The sequence below is a fragment of the Balaenoptera ricei genome, chromosome 1 (assembly GCF_028023285.1).
Source record: "Balaenoptera ricei isolate mBalRic1 chromosome 1, mBalRic1.hap2, whole genome shotgun sequence".
NCBI classification, from domain to species: Eukaryota; Metazoa; Chordata; class Mammalia; order Artiodactyla; family Balaenopteridae; genus Balaenoptera; species Balaenoptera ricei.
The window spans coordinates 148,775,618-148,794,495 of record NC_082639.1 but is presented as its reverse complement, the minus strand read 5'-3'; the positions used below and the strand labels follow the sequence as shown (position 1 = coordinate 148,794,495).

At 37.4% G+C, this 18,878-nt stretch overlaps 2 protein-coding genes across 5 annotated transcripts in view; one reads left to right on the top strand and one right to left on the bottom strand.

Annotated features, from left to right (window-relative positions):
* TPR (translocated promoter region, nuclear basket protein) overlaps positions 1-1,726 on the top strand; it is a 67,090-nt gene extending 65,364 nt beyond the window's left edge. For all 3 annotated transcript variants that reach the window (XM_059938029.1, XM_059938023.1, XM_059938019.1), the window contains 2 exons: positions 807-902; positions 1,527-1,726. In XM_059938029.1, coding sequence (XP_059794012.1) covers positions 807-902; positions 1,527-1,582 — 152 coding nt within the window. In that variant the 3' untranslated portion in view covers positions 1,583-1,726. The remainder of the gene's footprint in view (positions 1-806; positions 903-1,526) is intronic.
* PRG4 (proteoglycan 4) lies at positions 1,688-18,412 on the bottom strand. 2 transcript variants are annotated; one of them, XM_059938042.1, is made up of 10 exons: positions 18,337-18,412; positions 15,339-15,461; positions 13,915-14,034; positions 5,686-8,391; positions 5,030-5,107; positions 4,334-4,470; positions 3,895-4,051; positions 3,232-3,429; positions 2,656-2,781; positions 1,688-1,878 (listed from the first exon to the last, which is right to left on the bottom strand). In XM_059938042.1, the coding sequence occupies exons 1-10, from the start codon at positions 18,410-18,412 to the stop codon at positions 1,781-1,783; spliced, it is 3,819 nt and encodes a 1,272-aa protein (XP_059794025.1). In that variant the 3' UTR covers positions 1,688-1,780. The 2 variants fall into 2 exon arrangements, with proteins under 2 accessions (XP_059794025.1, XP_059794035.1); XM_059938052.1 differs by lacking the exon at positions 15,339-15,461.
* Positions 18,413-18,878: the final 466 nt, after the last annotated feature.

The following is an 18,878-nucleotide window of genomic DNA, read 5'->3' as shown; positions in this document are numbered from 1 at the left end:
AGATGCAAAGTCTATAAAGCAGCAGTGTGATGTGTTCAGGGTCAGCAAGGAGGCCTGTGTGGCTGGAGCACAGTCAGGACAGAGAGAGACTAGCAGGAGGTCACAGGGTGGGGGAGGAAAGATCTAGCAGACCATTGTAATTTCTTTGGCTTTCATGGATGGAGCAGGTTTTTGGAGGGCTTCAAACAGAGTGGTAACATGATCTGCTTTAAAGACTTAACAGTATCAGTTTTGCTGCTGTGTAGAGAAGAGACTGAAAGTGAGTAGTGGACAGAAACAAAGAGAAAGTTTGGAGGATATTGCAGTAATTCAAGGTAAAGATGATGATGTTTTAGACAGGATGGTAGAGTCAAGGTTGTGAGAAGTAGTCAGATTTGGGATATATATTTAAATTAGAGCATGCAAGATTTGCTAATGATTGGATTGGGGGCATCTGGAAAAGAGAAGAGTCAGATATGACTCATGTTATATTGTAATGGACTGTTGTTTCCTGAGGGATGTGGTATTTTGTTTCCCATTGTATTCCCCAACCCCTAGCACAGTGTCTGATAAATGGATAGGCACCAAGTACATATTTATTATTAAATTAGTAGAGTGAATGAATGAAAAAAGTCAAAAAGAACATTTTTTTAAACTTTTTACCTTTTCTGTTTGTTAAATGTCCCTTGTTAAAAAAACATTTAAATATTGAAAGCAGTGGACACCTCTGCATTTTATCCATGCATTCATTTAGTAATTAGTTTTTGTCACTATAACTGCTTTCATGTTTATTAACTTGCTTTCTTGTATATTAATGCTTTTCTTAGATACCAGCAGTAGTCAGCCAAAGCCTTTCAGACGAGTAAGACTTCAGACAACATTGAGACAAGGTGTCCGTGGTCGTCAATTTAACAGACAGAGAGGTAAATTTCTAACATATTGATCACGTGATAGGATGTGGGATAGTAATAAATGGAATGAGTTTTCTAATCCTTAAGCCTCCAACCTGTATCTAGTTTTTTAAAAACGTTCCAAGGGTTGATTAAATAAGTACACATTGAGCATGTGATGTTTACTAATCTGTAAACATCTTACAGACAAGTTTGTATGCCATAGGTATATCATGAATATGTGCTTACATTTTATTTTTATTCATTTCTTCCTTAAATTCATGGTGTAATCTGGAAAAGCTAAAATGTTATAGTGCTATGTAGATGTAACTACTTGTTACATCTTTGCCTATTGTTGTTATACTTTTTATACAGCAGAATAAAGCTTTGTGACTTGTTTAGCTAGTAAAAAAAAATGTAAAATTTCAATATCTCTGTTTTCCAATGTAACTGTTAGTGATTGCATTCATGTAATAAAACATTAATCTGATTGTTGTAAGTTCCATTGAAGATGTGACATATCTAACAGTTTTTTGTCTACATGCCTACACACTTGATCTTGAAAATTTTTATAATGAACTAGGGTAAGTGAATACTCTAGTTTTGAGCTAACTTTTTAAAAGATGCATTCAGTTTAATTCTTTTTTTCTCTTATAGGTGTGAGCCATGCAATGGGAGGGAGAGGAGGAATAAATAGAGGAAATATTAATTAAATGTTCTATAAACTATAATAACTGTGAATAAGATAGTCAGATCTGTTTTAGTGTAATGATTGTTGAGTTGAAAAACATTTTTGTATTTAAATTGGTATGCTTATATCAACATTCTTTATTAATAAAATGTATTTCAGTGTCAAAGTTTATCATTCTTTTCTTCATTTTAATTAGTCGATTCTTCCTTTGCCCATCAGTCTAAGGACAGTTGTACCAGACATTAGATAAGGTCCGTCCAGAACGAGTAGTAATGGCTCTTGCTGTTCTAGTTGTCACATCGATGTTATAGTACTGATCTAAACAGAAGAGAAGTCATTTTTTCAATTAAAAAGAAAACAAAACACTTGAACTTAAAAATAGTTTATATTTATTATTATACTCGAAGACAGTATTTATCATTTTAATATCAGAAATGTATTAATTAATTTGAACTTTCTGACAAGGAGAAAAACAATTGCCTTGACTGATCTTTCACCATCTTTCAATAAAATTAGGTTTAACTCTGCTTTTTCAAAGTAAGAATTTGAGAAAACCGAGTTAGTTTAAAAAATAATTCATTTGGGTTTTATTCTTTAAAAAAATACATTCTGATGTCATTTATATAGGCAGAATAACTTATATTTTTATGGATTTTTCAAGGAAAAATATCCCAGGTAATATAATTTCGTTAATAAAATTAGTTTCTCAGCAACTTCTTTCTGATCTTACAGACTGTGTAATGATGTAAATCAGTACAACTTCGTGGCAAACAAGACCTCTGTTAAATGCCACAGATAATAGAAGTAAAATACTGTTTTCAGTAGCAGTTTTACTCAATTAATTGGATGTTTCGTCGTAATAGGCTTTAATCTCATGAATGATAGGGCAGAAATGAATTGCAATCCATTCAATTTAATTGAAAGTAAAGCAAAAATCTAAACTTTCTCTTCTTCAGAATAATTAGAATAAGTGATATAATTTAATTTCTCACCTTTAGTCACCACTGAACACTTGTTTTTGCTTTGAATTTATTCATGTTTCAGAGATTAGATCCCATCTTCAGAAAGCTATTAAGACTTTACTTAATAACTTACCTTTAGAAAAGGCATAGTAATCGTAGCCATCAGGTTTTCTGATGTTGGGCAGTGATACAGCTGAAGTAACCACATTTGGAAGTCCTCTCCACAGTGTACTCACTTTAACTTCATTATGGAGGAAACCTGCAGATGACACTTTAAAGGTATCAGATTGAAAGGCAATGTACTGTATTGGAAAGAGCAGCTGTTCGAGTCAGACAGACCTGGGTTTTAATCCCAGTTTGGTCACTCAGTAGCTCTGTTACCTTGGGTGAGTTAACTTAAATGCCTCAGCTTTTGCTATCTCTGATATGGTACAAATATCTACCTTTTAGGACTGTTTTGAGGGTTACAGATTTGGATTTAATGTTATTGGTTAATGGCATTATAATTAACAAGCCTGAATAAATTGCCTTTCTTAGCCACAAAGAAAAAAGTATTGATCTTTGGTCATTCATTGAAGCAAATTGATGTTTTGCATTAATAAGTATTAGGGTTATATGGTCAGTATTTATATTTAATAAGCCATACTCTATAAGAAACTATTACATCTACTTCATGTGTAAGAATTTTTAACACAGTAAAAAATATTACCTTTGTCTTGATAAGTGACTCTGATGGGTGAATAGTGAATTCTGATGGTGTGTGTTTGAGAAGTTTCTATAGCACGTTCAAATCGACGTCTCCTAACCTGTGTCGTTTCTCCATACACTGAATAATTTATTGCAAGCTTTCTTCTAGTACACTTTTGGGTGGGTTCCTGTTTATAAGTATACTGCTGAATGCTGCCACCTATGATGAATTAGAAAATCACATACAATATGAAAATTAATTTTAATTCCCAAAAGAGATGGAAAAGAGCTTTTACAAGGTAGAGGAAACAATGTTTTTCATAAAGTATGTCCGGACGTTAATAATGGTTATTATTAGTCAAGGTATTATAAAAATAATTATTAAATCTCGAAGTACTTGTGAATAAAGCCAACAGATTGCATATTCATATATTTAACTTTGAAAATAAATGACATTCTATATATCAATGTCCTGAAAACTCATGAAATTGTGATTTGCATGTTAAGAGAGCTAAATACTTCTTACTGCCCTTAATTTTTATTTTTTAATTGAAAATACTTGATTCTAGCCATTAAAGATATCTTTTGACAGTAAACCCTATAATAAATGGAAATATTGAATAAAATTTTCTGGGCAGATCACTTCTTAAAAGTTTTTTAATTTTGTCAATTATGTAACACATACCTCTCTTGAAAAAATACACAGATTCAGGTCTGTTCTTGTATTTAGCTATTGAGAGAGCTGCCACTATTTTTCCATTTAGTCCTCCAAATCCTTTGGGAATTAGTTTGGGATACCCTGCATCTTTTATATCATTGGTGAAACGCCAGTACTGAGAATCCTGGTAATTAAAAAGAGGAAATGATGTGAACAGCTTTTTTAAAAGGTTAAAAAGGAAAAAAAAAAGGTTAGGAACTCATTCTTAGATTTAAGTATAGGGAGAAAGTTTTAACTTAGTTAAGTATTTGAATAAGTTGACAATGTTACCAAATTGAGTGTTAACTATTTATTAAATTTTAATGATAGTTTATTAAAATATGGAGACCCTTCTGAACTGGAGGTTAAATTGTCATAATAAAGAATAACTATTTGCTGATTTCTCTCACAAAGATATTTTTCTTACCTTAAAGAAGAAAGTTTTTCCTTCACAGTTGCATCTAGTAAAAACAGTATCAATGGGGGAGGGAATGCCCCAAACTTCAGTAATTCTACGAGGTGGAGATGGTGGACTGAATGCATTTAGCATCCAGAAATAATGACCTAAAATTGAAAGTGATGATCAGCCTACAAGCTGAGTGAAGACTAAAACCTATCCCAGAAGAAATCAAAATGAAATCTTTTAAGAACAGTTTATCATAAAGAAGCAGATTGAATGTGTTAACAAGCATTCTATGATGTTTACTCAGAATTTTGAGTACTAATACAGAAGGTAGTATTTGAATATTTCTGAGAGTAGATATTTCTCAAGTCTGAAATTTAGCATAACTTAAAATATATTAGTTTCCCAGCTTCTCTAGAAAGAGCCTTCTGGCTTTGTGATTTACAGCAAATCACTTATCTCTCAATTTCTTTACCTGTTAGAATTAAGGAGTTATAATTAAATAACTTTATTTTGTTTGTTACTTTACTATGTCTAATTTTGTTAATCCAATATTTTGGTATTTACCCTCAGGTCCTTACAATATTGTGTGAGGTAAGTTCATCAATCAGGTTTCCCTCCAGGAAGCTCAGCCCAAAATTGTACTCTCCTATGGTTCTCGCTTTCATAAACACCAAGAAAAAAACAAGGGGCAGAAAAACAAATGTGTGCAAAACTCACCTCGAAATGCAACTAGTGTCCCATTGCGCAAAGCAGTCAGTCCATCTACTGGCCTACCGTTGCATAAATTAGTCTCATCTAAAACAAATTAACACAAATTAAGCCAATATAAAAATGAGAAAAGTGTTCCCGTTCTTTTCAAATCCTCCCACTGGGTTCTATTTCCTCTGTTTGCCCTTTCCTAAGCTCTTGAAGAGTATAGTTTGAAGTACATGTATTTCAGAGGTGAAAAAGAAGTGACATATTTCACAGTTGTTTTACTTAAAGGTGATATTATTCAAAAAGTGTTATATAAAAATAAATTATGAACTGGAATGGGTCAGGGTACCTGATCTTCATGTAAATTAGACAAGTATTGGATATTCGATCTCAATGTGAAATTCTGTTTCTCAATTCTGATTGCCCTGTGGAATTGGTTTGGAAAAGAATATTGCAGATTTTTGCAATCCTAGGTTATTACTTGATTTTCCAAATAACGAAATAAACTTACTGTGATTACCCCTCTGCTTACCTGTAGAGAAGATGTAAAACTTCACAAGTTCAGGGTTCTAAATAATATATATCAATAGAATAATACTAAATCAGGGCATCCTGGTTCAGAAAGATTTAAGTTAACATTGCCAATTTTAAACGTGAAGGTAACTGATTCATATTACCTGAAAACATGGGGTTGATGCCAATGCCTTGACTGGGTCCTCTCCCTATGAAATCAGTGCCTGGAATAACTATAGGAGTTAACACAGGGGGCCTAGGAATCATGTGAGGTTTTTCTCCTTCAGTAGCATCTGCATCTTCATTCTTTGGACTTACTTCGATTATTTCTGAGTTGGGAGTTTGGTTAGGGCTGGTGGTGGTTTGGAGCTTGGCTTCTGCTAAAGAGGTAGGGTTTGCTGATGTCATCTTTGGGGGAGTTGGTGTAGTCTTTGGTTTTCTCACTCTAGGTGTTTTTGGCTTTTTGGTACAAGTGAGCTTTTTGGGTGCTTTGGTTGGCTTTTGGGGTTTAGGAGTTGTCACTTGAGAGTTAGTAGCTGTACCTTTTGGTATAGCTCTTGTTGGTTCAGGTTTGCTTGTAGTCTCTTCAGTTGTCTTTTTTGTTGCTGTCATTACTTTGGGTGCAAGAGTTGTTGCTTTAAGAGTAATTTTGGATGATGCCATGGTATCAGTTGTGTCTTTTTCTGTGGCCTTGTCTTTAGCTGTTGTAGTCATTTCAGGTTTGGTCACTTTAGGAGCCTTGGTTGTAGGTACAGCAGGCTCCTTGGGACTCTTTTCAAGAGTCTTTGATGTGGGTTCTACAGGAAACTCAGGAGATGATTCAGCAGGGCCCTTGGGAGTAGTGGGAGGCTCCATGGTGGTAGTTGAAGTATAGGCCTCTGAGGTGGTTGGAGCAGGTGTATTAGGAGAACTTGGAGTAGGTTCCTTGGGGGTGGCAGAAGCTGGCTCCTTGGGGGCGGTGGGAGCAGGCGCCTTGGTGGTGGTGGGAGCTGGCTCTTTGGGGGTGGTGGGAGCTTGCTCCTTGGTGGTGGTGGGTGTAGATTCCTTGGTGGTGGGAGCTTGCTCCTTGGGGGTCGTGGGAGCTGGCTCTTTGGTGGTGGTGGGTGTAGATTCCTTGGTGGTTGGAGCTGGCTCTTTGGTGGTGATGGGTGTAGATTCCTTGGTGGTGGGAGCTTGCTCCTTGGTGGTGGTGGGAGCTGGCTCTTTGGAGGTGGTGGGAGCTTGCTTCTTGGGAGTGGTGGGAGCTGGCTCTTTGGTGGTGGTGGTTGTAGATTCCTTGGTGGTGGGAGCTTGCTCCTTGGGGGTGGTGGGAGCTGGCTCTTTGGTGGTGGTGGTTGTAGATTCCTTGGTGGTGGGAGCTGGCTCTTTGGTGGTGGTGGTTGTAGATTCCTTGGTGGTGGGAGCTGGCTCTTTGGGGGTGGTGGGAGCTTGCTCCTTGGGGGTCGTGGGAGCTGGCTCTTTGGTGGTGGTGGGTGTAGATTCCTTGGTGGTTGGAGCTGGCTCTTTGGTGGTGATGGGTGTAGATGCCTTGGTGGTGGGAGCTTGCTCCTTGGTGGTGGGAGCTGGCTCTTTGGAGGTGGTGGGAGCTTGCTCCTTGGGAGTGGTGGGAGCTGGCTCTTTGGTGGTGGTGGTTGTAGATTCCTTGGTGGTGGGAGCTTGCTCCTTGGGGGTGGTGGGAGCTGGCTCTTTGGTGGTGGTGGTTGTAGATTCCTTGGTGGTGGGAGCTGGCTCTTCGGTGGTGGTGGTTGTAGATTCCTTGGTGGTGGGAGCTGGCTCTGTGGTGGTGGTGGTTGTAGATTCCTTGGTGGTGGGAGCTTGCTCCTTGGGGGTGGTGGGAGCTGGCTCTTTGGTGGTGGTGGTTGTAGATTCCTTGGTGGTGGGAGCTTGCTCCTTGGGGGTGGTGGGAGCTGGCTCTTTGGTGGTGGTGGTTGTAGATTCCTTGGTGGTGGGAGCTTGCTCCTTGGGGGTGGTGGGAGCTGGCTCTTTGGTGGTGGTGGTTGTAGATTCCTTGGTGGTGGGAGCTTGCTCCTTGGGGGTGGTGGGAGCTGGCTCTTTGGTGGTGGTGGTTGTAGATTCCTTGGTGGTGGGAGCTTGCTCCTTGGGGGTGGTGGGAGCTGGCTCTTTGGTGGTGGTGGTTGTAGATTCCTTGGTGGTGGGAGCTTGCTCCTTGGGGGTGGTGGGAGCTGGCTCTTTGGTGGTGGTGGTTGTAGATTCCTTGGTGGTGGGAGCTTGCTCCTTGGGGGTGGTGGGAGCTGGCTCTTTGGTGGTGGTGGTTGTAGATTCCTTGGTGGTGGGAGCTTGCTCCTTGGGGGTGGTGGGAGCTGGCTCTTTGGTGGTGGTGGTTGTAGATTCCTTGGTGGTGGGAGCTGGCTCTTTGGTGGTGGTGGTTGTAGATTCCTTGGTGGTGGGAGCTGGCTCCTTGGGAGAGGTGAGAGCAGGGGATTTGCTTATAGTTTCAGCTTTGAGTGTAGATGTAGCAGGAACTTCAGATGTGGGTGCAAAATCTTTAGTAGATGTTTTCTCTGCATTTTGTGTCTCTTTAGCTGAAGTAGTCCTCTCTTTTGCAGTAGTTGAAGTCTGTTTATTTGTTGTAGAAGTCTCTTTAGTTTCATCTATTGTCTCCTTATTGGCTGTCAAAGACGTCTCTTTAGTTGTGTCAGAATTAGGTGGAATACTGGGTTTAGATAGTATCGGTTTTACTATTGTAATCTTGGGAGTTGTGGTAACTTTATTATGTTGAGTGGTGGGAATGTCAGGAGTTGGGGTGAGCTTGAAATCACCATTGTCTGGTCCATTTCCAGCTTCATCTATTACTGGTGGTTCTGGGGTAGGTTTCTTTTTAGGGGTTCTTTTCTTCTTGTTGTCTTTTACTAGTGAAAAAAATATACATCTTTTATTTTTGTATAGTTTTTTTTCTTTAATAGTGCCATAAAGATGCCATCCTTATCATTGACTAGCTGTGTTGTCTCTAGGCAAATTGCTCATTTCTAACATGTCTATTAACTTACTGTAAAATGATAAATACTCAACCTATCTTATTGGGCTATTTTAGGGAATGAATGGGATAAGGGGTGAAAAACACAAGTAAAACTCAATAGAATTAATACATGGAAGCAAGTGGCAACTTTGAAATGATCAATATGATCAATAACACTAATTCTACTCTTTATGTCAATGTTCTTTGCCCGTCACTTTCTCAACTCTTCTTATTCCTTATTGCTCAGTGCCACTTCCTTCCTACTGGAAACCTAGTTCCAACATCTTTTAGACTCACTGTGCCAGTTCCCTCAGAGGCCTCTATAACTACATCCAAGGAATCTGTTCCAGTCACCCCCATGGTTCTTGCTTAGTCCTGCTTCTGTGCACATGGCTTTTAACTGCTTTCTTTCCTCTGCCTGTATAAACTCAGCAGTCTCGGGATACAGAGAGGAGATTAGGATGCCATGGCAGCAAAAGGACCCTGTTTAACAGGATTTCCCATAGCAGCTACCCCATAGGTGACGTACAGAGCCCAAGAGGCACATCACTGAGATGAGCTCCATTTAGCAAACACTTCTATTGTGTGCAAGACTCTCTGGATGACTCAAAGATTAAATATCTGGCTATTCAGCTGGAAAGAAGGCTTCGGGGAAATAACCACCCAGGAAATGAGTTCTTCAAAACTCCAGTATCCAAAATCCAGTATTTCCTGGAGAATGAGAATGTATTTTAGAAATTCAGGAAATAATAAAAAAGCAGAACAAAGGGAATCTCTTTTCAGGAGGTAATAGCCAATTCTGTAGTTTCTCTACTACAGAAAAATCAGCCAGATATGATGGATAATTTATTAGGAAAATAATAAAGAGGACCTGTAAAATGTGGGTAATAATATTGCCTTTCTCAGAAATGTATGAGAATTTACTGGAATAACATTTTAAAACACTTAAGGAAGTATATAAAAGTTAAATAAATAAAATAAATCTGGGTAAGGAGAAATGAAAACACAAGATAGAGGAAAGAGAAGAAAGAAATGATATCAGGTAGACAGGACTTGAAATAGAAAACTATTAATAGTCATCTCTGGTGCCACCCTGTGGTTCTACAGTTGCTTCTATAGTATCTTCTTCCTTTGCTTTATAGAGTGGTTTCCTAGCTGCTTGGCACTAATTTCCTTTAGGAAATTTTCACTGGTATCTTCTAAAGTAATTTTTATGAAGTTACATACCCCCCCAAATATTGAAATGTCCTCAAATCATTCTACCCACACGCCTTACTTTTAGGTCATTATTGTTAAGATGGCATTGATATAGCCACTGATCTTTATCAATGCTCAAACCTTTGGGTATCTTCTTTAATTCTCTATTAAGCAGCAGCTCAATCACAAGTAATGAAATTGAAACTGGGATTAAAAATCTTCCAACAAACAAAAGTCCAGGACCAGATTGCTTCACAGGTGAATTCTATCAAACATTTAGAGAAGAGCTAACACCCATCCTTCTCAAACTCTTCCAAAAAATTGCAGAGGAAGGAACAGTCCCAAACTCATTCTATGAGGCCACCATCACCCTGATACCAAAACTAGACAAAGATACTACAAAAGAAGAAAATTACAGACCAATATCACTCATGAATATAGATGAAAAAATCCTCAACAAAATTCTAGCAAACAGAATCCAACAACACATTAAAAGGATCATACACCGTGATCAAGTGGGATTTATCCCAGGGATGGAAGGATTCCTCAATATATGCAAATCAATCAATGTGATACACCATATTAAGAAACTGAAGAATAAAAAGCATATGATCATCTCAGTAGATGCAGAAAAAGCTTTTGACAAAATTCAACACCGATTTATGATAAAAACTCTCCAGAAAGTGGGCATAGAGGGAAACTACCTCAACATAATAAAGGCCATGTATGACAAGCCACAGCAAACATCATTCTCAATGGTGAAAAACTGAAAGCATTTCCTCTAAGATCAGGAACATGACAAGGATGTCCACTCTCACCACTCTTATTCAACGTAGTTTTGGAAGTCCTAGCCACGGCAATCAGAGAAGAAAAAGAAATAAAAGGAATACAAATTGGAAAAGAAGAAGTAAAACTGTCACTGTTTGCAGATGACATGATACTATACATAGAGAACCCTAAAAATGCCACCAGAAAACTATTAGAGCTAATCAATGAATAAGGTAAAGTTGCAGGATACAAAATTAATGCACAGAAATCTCTTGCTTTCCTCTACACTAATGATGAAAAATCAGAAAGAGAAATTAAGGAAACACTCCCATTTACCATTGCAACAAAAAGAATAAAATACCTAGGAATAAACCTACCTAGGGAGACAAAAGTCCTGTATGCAGAAAACTATAAGACACTGAGGTAAGAAATTAAACATGATACCAACAGATGGAGAGATATACCATGTTCTTGGATTGGAAGAATCAACATTGTGAAAATGAGTATACTACCCAAAGCAATCTACAGATTCAATGCAATCCCTATCAAATTACCAATGACATTTTTTACAGAACTAGAACAAAAAATCTTAAAATTTGTATGGAGACACAAAAGACCCCGAATAGCCAAAGCAGTCTTGAGGGAAAAAAACGGAGCTGGAGGAATCAGACTCCCTGACTTCAGACTACACTACAAAGCTACAGTAATGAAGACAATATGGTACTGGCACAAAAACAGAAACATAGATCAATGGAACAAGAAAGAAAGCCCAGAGGTAAACCCATGCACCTATGGTCAACTAATCTATGACAAAGGAGGCAAGGATATACAATGGAGAAAAGACAGTCTCTTCAATAAGTGGTGCCGGGAAAACTGGACAGCTACATGTAAAAGAATGAAATTAGAACACTCCCTAACACTATACACAAAAATAAACTCAAAATGGATTCGAGACCTAAATGTAAGACCGGACACTATAAAACTCTTAGAGGAAAACATAGGAAGAACACCCTTTGACATAAATCACAGCAAGATCTTTTTTGATCCACCTCCTAGGGTAATGGAAATAAAAACAAAAATAAACAAATGGGACCTAATGAAACTTCAAAGCTTTTGCACAGTGAAGGAAACCGTAAACAAGACGAAAAGACAACCCTCAGAATGGGAGAAAATATTTGCAAACAAATCAACGGACAAAGGATTAATCTCCAAAATATATAAACAGCTCATGCAACTCAATATTAAAAAAGCGAACAGCCCAATCCCAAAATGGGCAGAAGACCTAAATAGACACTTCTCCAAAGAAGACATACAGATGTCCAAGAAGCACATGAAAAGATGCTCAACATCACTAATTATTAGAGAAATGCAAATCAAAACTACAGTGAGGTATCACCTCACACCAGTCAGAATGGCCCTCATCAAAAAATCTACAAACAATAAATGTTGGAGAGAGTGTGGAGAAAAGGGAACCCTCTTGCACTGTTGGTGGGAATGTAAATTGATACAGCCACTATGGAGAACAGTATGGAGGTTCCTTAAAAAACTAAAAATAGAATTACCATATGACCCAGCAATCCCACTACTGGGCATATACCCACAGAAAACCATAATTCAAAAAGACACATGCACCCCAATGTTCATTGTAGCACCTTTTACAATAGCCAGGTCATGGAAGCAACCTAAATGCCCATCGACAGATGAATGGATAAAGAATTTATGGTACATATATACAATGGAATATTTCTCAGCCATAAAAAGGATCAAAATTGGGTCATTTGTAGAGACGTGGATGGATCTAGAGACTGTCATACAGAGTGAAGTAAGTCAGAAAGAAAAATAAATATCGTATATTAACACATATATGTGGAACCTAGAAAAATGGTACAAATAAACTGGTTTTCAGGGCAGTAATTGAAACACAGATGTAGAGAACAAATGTAGGGACACCAAGGGGGGGAAGCTGCGGGGGGTGGATGGTGGTGTGATGAATTGAGAGATTGGGATTGACATATATACACTAATATGTATAAAATGGATGACTAATAAGAACCTGGTATATAAAAAAATAAGTAAAATAAATTTAAAAATTTAAAAGAAAATAAATAAAAATGAAGTACTGAAGATCTAGTTGATGCCTTCATTTTCAGTTGGACCCTGACTATCTCTGTGAATTCTGTAAATGATGCACTACCTTCATCAATTTTTTATCCTTGAGTTTTACAAAAACGTCAAGTAATCTGACCCACCACTTGGTAGCATAAACTATCGTCTTTATTAACATGTTCTCTCAATGCTTTGTCATTCTCTAACCATCTTCCCTCCCCATCCATCCTCTGCCCAAAATAAATTCTTAGTTTTTTGTCTCACAGCCAAAACAATTATCAGAGTGATGAGTAAATATGGAGCACTCATATGTCCTTCTGAAAGCTGCAGGAACTCTGAACTCTGCGATTTTGATTACAGGAGGCGTGTCTCCATTATTTTTGGAATGCTTTCCAATGAAAACATTGAAGAGTTAAGAAATATTCCTTAACTATGCTGATTAATAGTTTTCCACCCTATTTCTCCACAGTTTGAAAGAAGCAGAAGGTGCAGCCTTGTTTAAATAAAATAAGATTATGCAAGCAATGCTAATTTTCACTTTTACCCCCATAGATATTCTTGTTTTAACAGAGTAGGATTTAAGAACAAACATTTGGTAAAAGAAAGGAATTCATTATTTAAGTACATTGTTTAAAGTCTTTTTTTTTTTTTTTTTTTTTGGTAAATCTGGAGGGTTTTATTATGCTCTCAGAGTACTCCTTCAGGACCTATAACCAGAGAAGAGGATTTTAAAATGGAACTACCTCTTTTTATTGACTCCTTCACACACAGGCATTTAGATAGAGACCATTGAGGGTACTGTAGAGATCAGAAGGGAAATACAACCGACAATTAGCTTCTTGGTTTGCCTATCAACTTAGTGCTTTAAACTGACTCAAATTTACTAGTTCAGAGAAGCTAGATGTGTTGATTCTGTCCTCAAATATACACTCAAAAACATTGAGAGCAAAAGCACAGATAGCTCAAAGGACAGTTGACTTTGTGGGGTCAGCACCATAGGATTAGACAAGAAATCATCAAATGAGCTGCTTACTGTTGATTTAACCTGAAATGGAACCACACCTGTAGGAGAAAAGCATGTATGCCCAGCCCCTATCCTCTCCGTTACTCAACCTGCAATCACTTGCACTCCTGGAGCCTGGCTGAGCCAGGGAGTGCTTTACAAGAAGCATTCCTTCTCTAATTCATCTTGGTGAAACAAAATTAATATGAAATAGAAATAGCATATATGTTAGTAAAATCAAGACGTGAGTTGGACCGCATGTTAAGACATTATCAGTGAAGCTAAGATAGGTGCCCAGGTCTGGCTGTACTGAGAGGCACTGATTGGTACTGGGATGCTTACCTTTTTCACAAAAACTGTCATAATCGAAGCAACACTTGCCGTACTTCTTACATTCTGAGTCACAGTCACACGCCCTCCCTCTTGTAAAGGACTCGAAGCAGCGGCCTTTACAGGAAAACTCTACCCAGAGCAAAACAAAACATTATGGATTACTGGTTACACAATCAGTCACACCCATGTATTGATAGCCATTTCCCACCATATAGATGACTAGAGTTCCAAAAGTGCATAGCTAAGTCTTTTATTTAGAATTTGGAAGATAGATGGTTTCCCAAGTGGAGACAGCCCTGGTCAAGAAAGAAATATGGTGACTAAGGAAAATTTTCTTGCCCTTCAAGGCTCCAAGAGACATCCCAATGCTGTCTGAGTCATTTCATGTATGGACAGTGGAAAACTGGGAAATGTCTAAAGAGGTAAGTACACTTCATATGAATTCCCACTATTCTCTCCTTTTGATACTGCTACTTTTTAAGTAGATTTTTGTCAATTGAGCGTGCATATTCTACAACAATATATTCTAAAGAGCTGGCTCAATATAACTAGGTCACTGTTTAGGCTCAAAAATCATTTATAATACAGAAACCGTTGTTATGACAAACTGGGCATGGTGTAGAGTTGAAAGATTTCAGCCTAATCCCATGATATGGACTATATAAGAAGCCTACTCATTTCCAAAAAAGCCTTGGTTAAAGCCACGATGATTTACCCAGGCCTGTCTGAAATAATTACCTTACACAACAAACAAATTGTACAACAATATATTTATCAACTTCACATGCAAATTCTGAAGCAAATATAACTTTGAGCCACTTTTAATTATAACTTTCATAAATTAAATATGAAATATTTGCACATTAACAAGAAAATGGTCCAAAGTATGTTTAAATGAAGTATCATAATTTAAAATTCATACCCTTTGGGATGTAACTGAAATTCATCATTATACACTCATTATTAAACACTTTTAAAGTGCCTTTTTCAGGTAATTTAGAAACATATTAATACCAAAATTTTAAACAGTAAGCAAGATTATTTTATGTCCATGAATTTTTTGATGAAGCTATTGAAGGGCTCCATCCCTAAGCGATTACCTCCCTGGTTAATAGCAAAGAATTACTCATTACGATTTACTTAATGATTCCCGAGTCATAGTATTGTCTCTGTTTAAAACAAGACATGATACTTGGCACTAGTCAATAACCTTGTGCAAGTGACAGACTTCCAGGCTCCCCTTAACCTCCCCCAGTGATCACAAGCTTTGACACCACCCTCAGGCACAGCACACTGCAGCATTTACGCGAGGGAAGGGAAAGGCACTTCAGCACAGAGAAGTGAAATAGTGTGACAACAGCACTGCAAGGGGTACAAGGGGACTCTCACAGGACATGTGCTTGACAGAGGAGACACCAGCTCTCAGGACTTACCTACAGTGCAGACTTTCTTGAAGTCAGGGCAGCACTCCATGTAGTGTTGACAGTTATAATCACAGTTGCAGATGGCATCTCTAGAATACCCTTCCCCACATCTCCCTGCACAGCTTGATAAATCTAAAATTATACAATACTAGTGTAAACAGGGCCAAACCACTTTGTAAAAAGGAAGAAATCTAGGGAGGAGGACAAAGCTGCTTGGTGAGGCAGAAGTTTATCAATTGGAAAGGTTGGGAATGATGGTTAGCAATGGGTCCAGGTGACCCTAGGTGGGCCTGGTCTCCTAGGTGACCTTGATGGGCCATTTTATTTGTTACTAGACTGAGAAGATAAATGCACTTTTGAAAATCAGGGTGAGTAATGCCTTTGCACAAAAGAGCGTGGTATTCCTGGAGGAGGGTTGGCAGCTACAGCTCTACTGATACTGCTACTAGGATGATGACTAGTTGCCATTTACTGAGCATCTCTGTGCTGGGCACTGAGTCACACATTATCTCCAATGCTTATGAAACGTTGCCAGGAGAGTATTAGTAGTCTCATTTTTAGAGATAAGAAAGCTGAAACACAGAAATTTTAATAACTTGCTCAAGGGCACCCAGCTACTTAATAACTCCAGTATATATGTATTACAGGTCAATTAACACCCATTAATCATTCATAGTGGACTTCCCTGGTGGCGCAGTGGTTAAGAATCCTCCTGCCAATGCAGGGGACACGGGTTCGAGCCCTGGTCCGGGAAGATCCCACATGCCGCGGAGCAACTGAGCCCGTGCGCCACAACTACTGAAGCCTGCGTGCCTAAAGCCCGTGCTCCGCAACAAGAAAAGCCACCGCAATGAGAAGCCCGCGCACCACAACCAAGAGTAGCCCCCACTCGACACAACTAGAGAAAGCCTGGGCACAGCAACAAAGACCCAACGCAGCCAAAAATAAAATAAATAAATTAAAAAAAAATCATTCATAGTGACCTCTTTCACTCTTAGAAGTGTCCTGATTTGCATAGTAAATTATCTGGTCATCCTAAGTAAACAGCCCACCTAGAATTTGAACTCTGATATATCTGATTCTGATGCCCAGACTTTTCCTAATCACATTGCCTCTCATTCCTGATCAGACGCTGACAGCAAGCTAGTCATGCCAGCACAAACTTTCCTAGGCTCCTGCTTCTTTCACGGGTGGGGATAACTGAGCGCTATCAATGTTGGGGAATTCAGATGCTTACGACCACCACTAAAGAGAGTACCAAATACGTGACTCTTGAAAAGCATCTGGACTTGAATAAAGGTCATGAACAGAGTTATTTTGGGTAAAACAAAACAAAAACAAAAGCATAATTATCCTTAAATATATTTTTTAAGTCATTTAGAAAACACCTTGAAAACCTCCCTGAGAGATAACCTCAGAAATGTAACAACTGAATCCATCTCTGGAATAGAAACTGGCAGGTGCAATGTCCTAAATCCATAGAGGGACGCTGAAGCACACTGAAAAATTACTCAAAATAATGAGTCCAGGAAAGTTAAAGTCTTAATATGCAAATAAAACAGTAAACATCAGGACAACTTTCAGAACTTTTTACATACACATGTGCACAATACATACAAAAATGCATATCATATATAGTGTATGTATATAAATACATATATATAAAGAAAAAAGAATGGGAAGAGGCTGAGAAGGCAAGAAAAGCAGACAAGACAACATCAAAACGTTATTCTTTTATAACTAGCAGATTTCTGAAATAGGAAGTCAATCATCTTTACAAGAAAATTTATTTCCATAGATTTAATGGCTGTCCTACTTTTATTGATGATGATTTTAACAACTAATTTTAATTTCATTTATTTAAAGGAGAGTAAAATTGTTCTAGTGAACAGCCAATTGTACCACAGAGGAGATGTAGCTTAGGAAATGCACCCAGTGTTATGAACCTTGTAATATTATTCTGAGAGAGCAGAGGGTTTGGATACACCCTGGTATTCATCATTCCTGATTAAATATTTATATTTGCTTTCACCTTATCTAAGTGATTCTGAAACTATGTCCATGGCAGGCAGCTATCTCCCATGCTCAGGCTTATTTAAGTGTTTTACTGGAAATGTAAACAATGCCATAACAATCATGCACCTTGATTTTTCTTCTCTCAGATTTTGCTTATCAAAGAAAAAAAAAAAAAAAGAAAAGGACATTGTAAAGCAACCATACGCCAATAAAAATTAATTTAAAAAAAAAACAATAACTTGAAACAAACAAAAAAAAAAAAATGAAAAGGAAACAAAAATCCAAAGCTTGGTGTTATTGTTAAGTAATTTACCTTGTGATGCTAGAGACTTCTGTTAAGGTGATTACACTGAATGTACCTTAACATTCTCTAAAAATGAATAACAAGAACTGTTCATCCAGGACTAACTCTGTTTTTGGAGGGCTGTGACTGGTTCAATATTATAATATAAAATGACATTCATACCTCTGTAAATTTATATCTGGATGAACAGTCCTTATAAGAAAGAAGGCACATTTTCAAGATTAATAAAATGTCATTTGAAACATTGTAAATGTTCATTGTAATATAGCTGTATCGACATGATGCCATAATTTATTTGATGTAAAAGATTAAATTTCTTTGTAAACATGTAGGAAAAAAATTATATGCTATATACATATTGTTCATTTCAGTTAATCTGATATTGTATCATTTTAGCATAGTTTTATTGTGTAAGTGTCTATATTTTTTTAAACCTTTGGGAGAACTATAGGAATAATGAGTACAAAAATTATTCTATAGAAAAACTCAAAACTTCTTGAAAAACTTCATAATACAAAATGCTTATAAATATGCTATATATTCTATACATAATTTTAAGGTTTTATTATGTATTAAACTCAAACAAATATATGTTTTTAGAAATCTATTTCTTTTGTTGTCATAAAAGTCAGAACTGAATGATTAGCAATAGCTGTTAAATAAAAGTATTTTTGATGGTTAAGGTACCTTGAGAAGAAACTTGCTGAATCAAGAAAACAGAAAGCAGCAACAACAAGTAAATGGGAAGTATTTTCCTCTCCATAGTTGTTTTCGGGTACTGAGCCCTCGCTGAAAAGAAAAAAGCATCAGAAAACTGCTCCTGAATCTCACCACTAATTTATGCCTGTGTTACATACAGTGTTTCAGTAATTTTTAAAATGCAATTTAATGACAAAACCCATCTCATTCTTGAAACAAGACTTTTAAAAGTAACCAGCCTTAATTCATTGTAAATATTTGACCATTAGATTTCATCTTATACAGAAAAAAATAATCAAATCACCATCCCAGTCATGTTACTGACCATTTTAATACTTTAGAATCTCCCCAAATAGAAAACAGGCTTATCTTAAAACTCTATTCAAATTACAGCATGTACATACAGTGCAGGGTTTAAATCCTATCTTGGGAAAAAAAATAAAATAACCAGCTTCAGTAAAATTTAATTTAACAAACAAGAGTTATCGTTCCAACTTTCCCTTAACTCTCAAAATAAATTTATAAGCTTC

Excerpts from the sequence above, each read along its gene's own strand:
- PRG4 (XM_059938042.1), bottom strand. The coding sequence starts at position 18,412 with ATGGAGAGGAAAATACTTCCCATTTACTTGTTGTTGCTGCTTTCTGTT. Across the intron at positions 4,471-5,029 it reads GACACTAGTTGCATTTCGAG|GTCATTATTTCTGGATGCTA; the intron begins GTGAGTTTTGCA and ends TTTCAATTTTAG. Across the intron at positions 3,430-3,894 it reads TGTGTATTTTTTCAAGAGAG|GTGGCAGCATTCAGCAGTAT; the intron begins GTATGTGTTACA and ends AATTCATCATAG.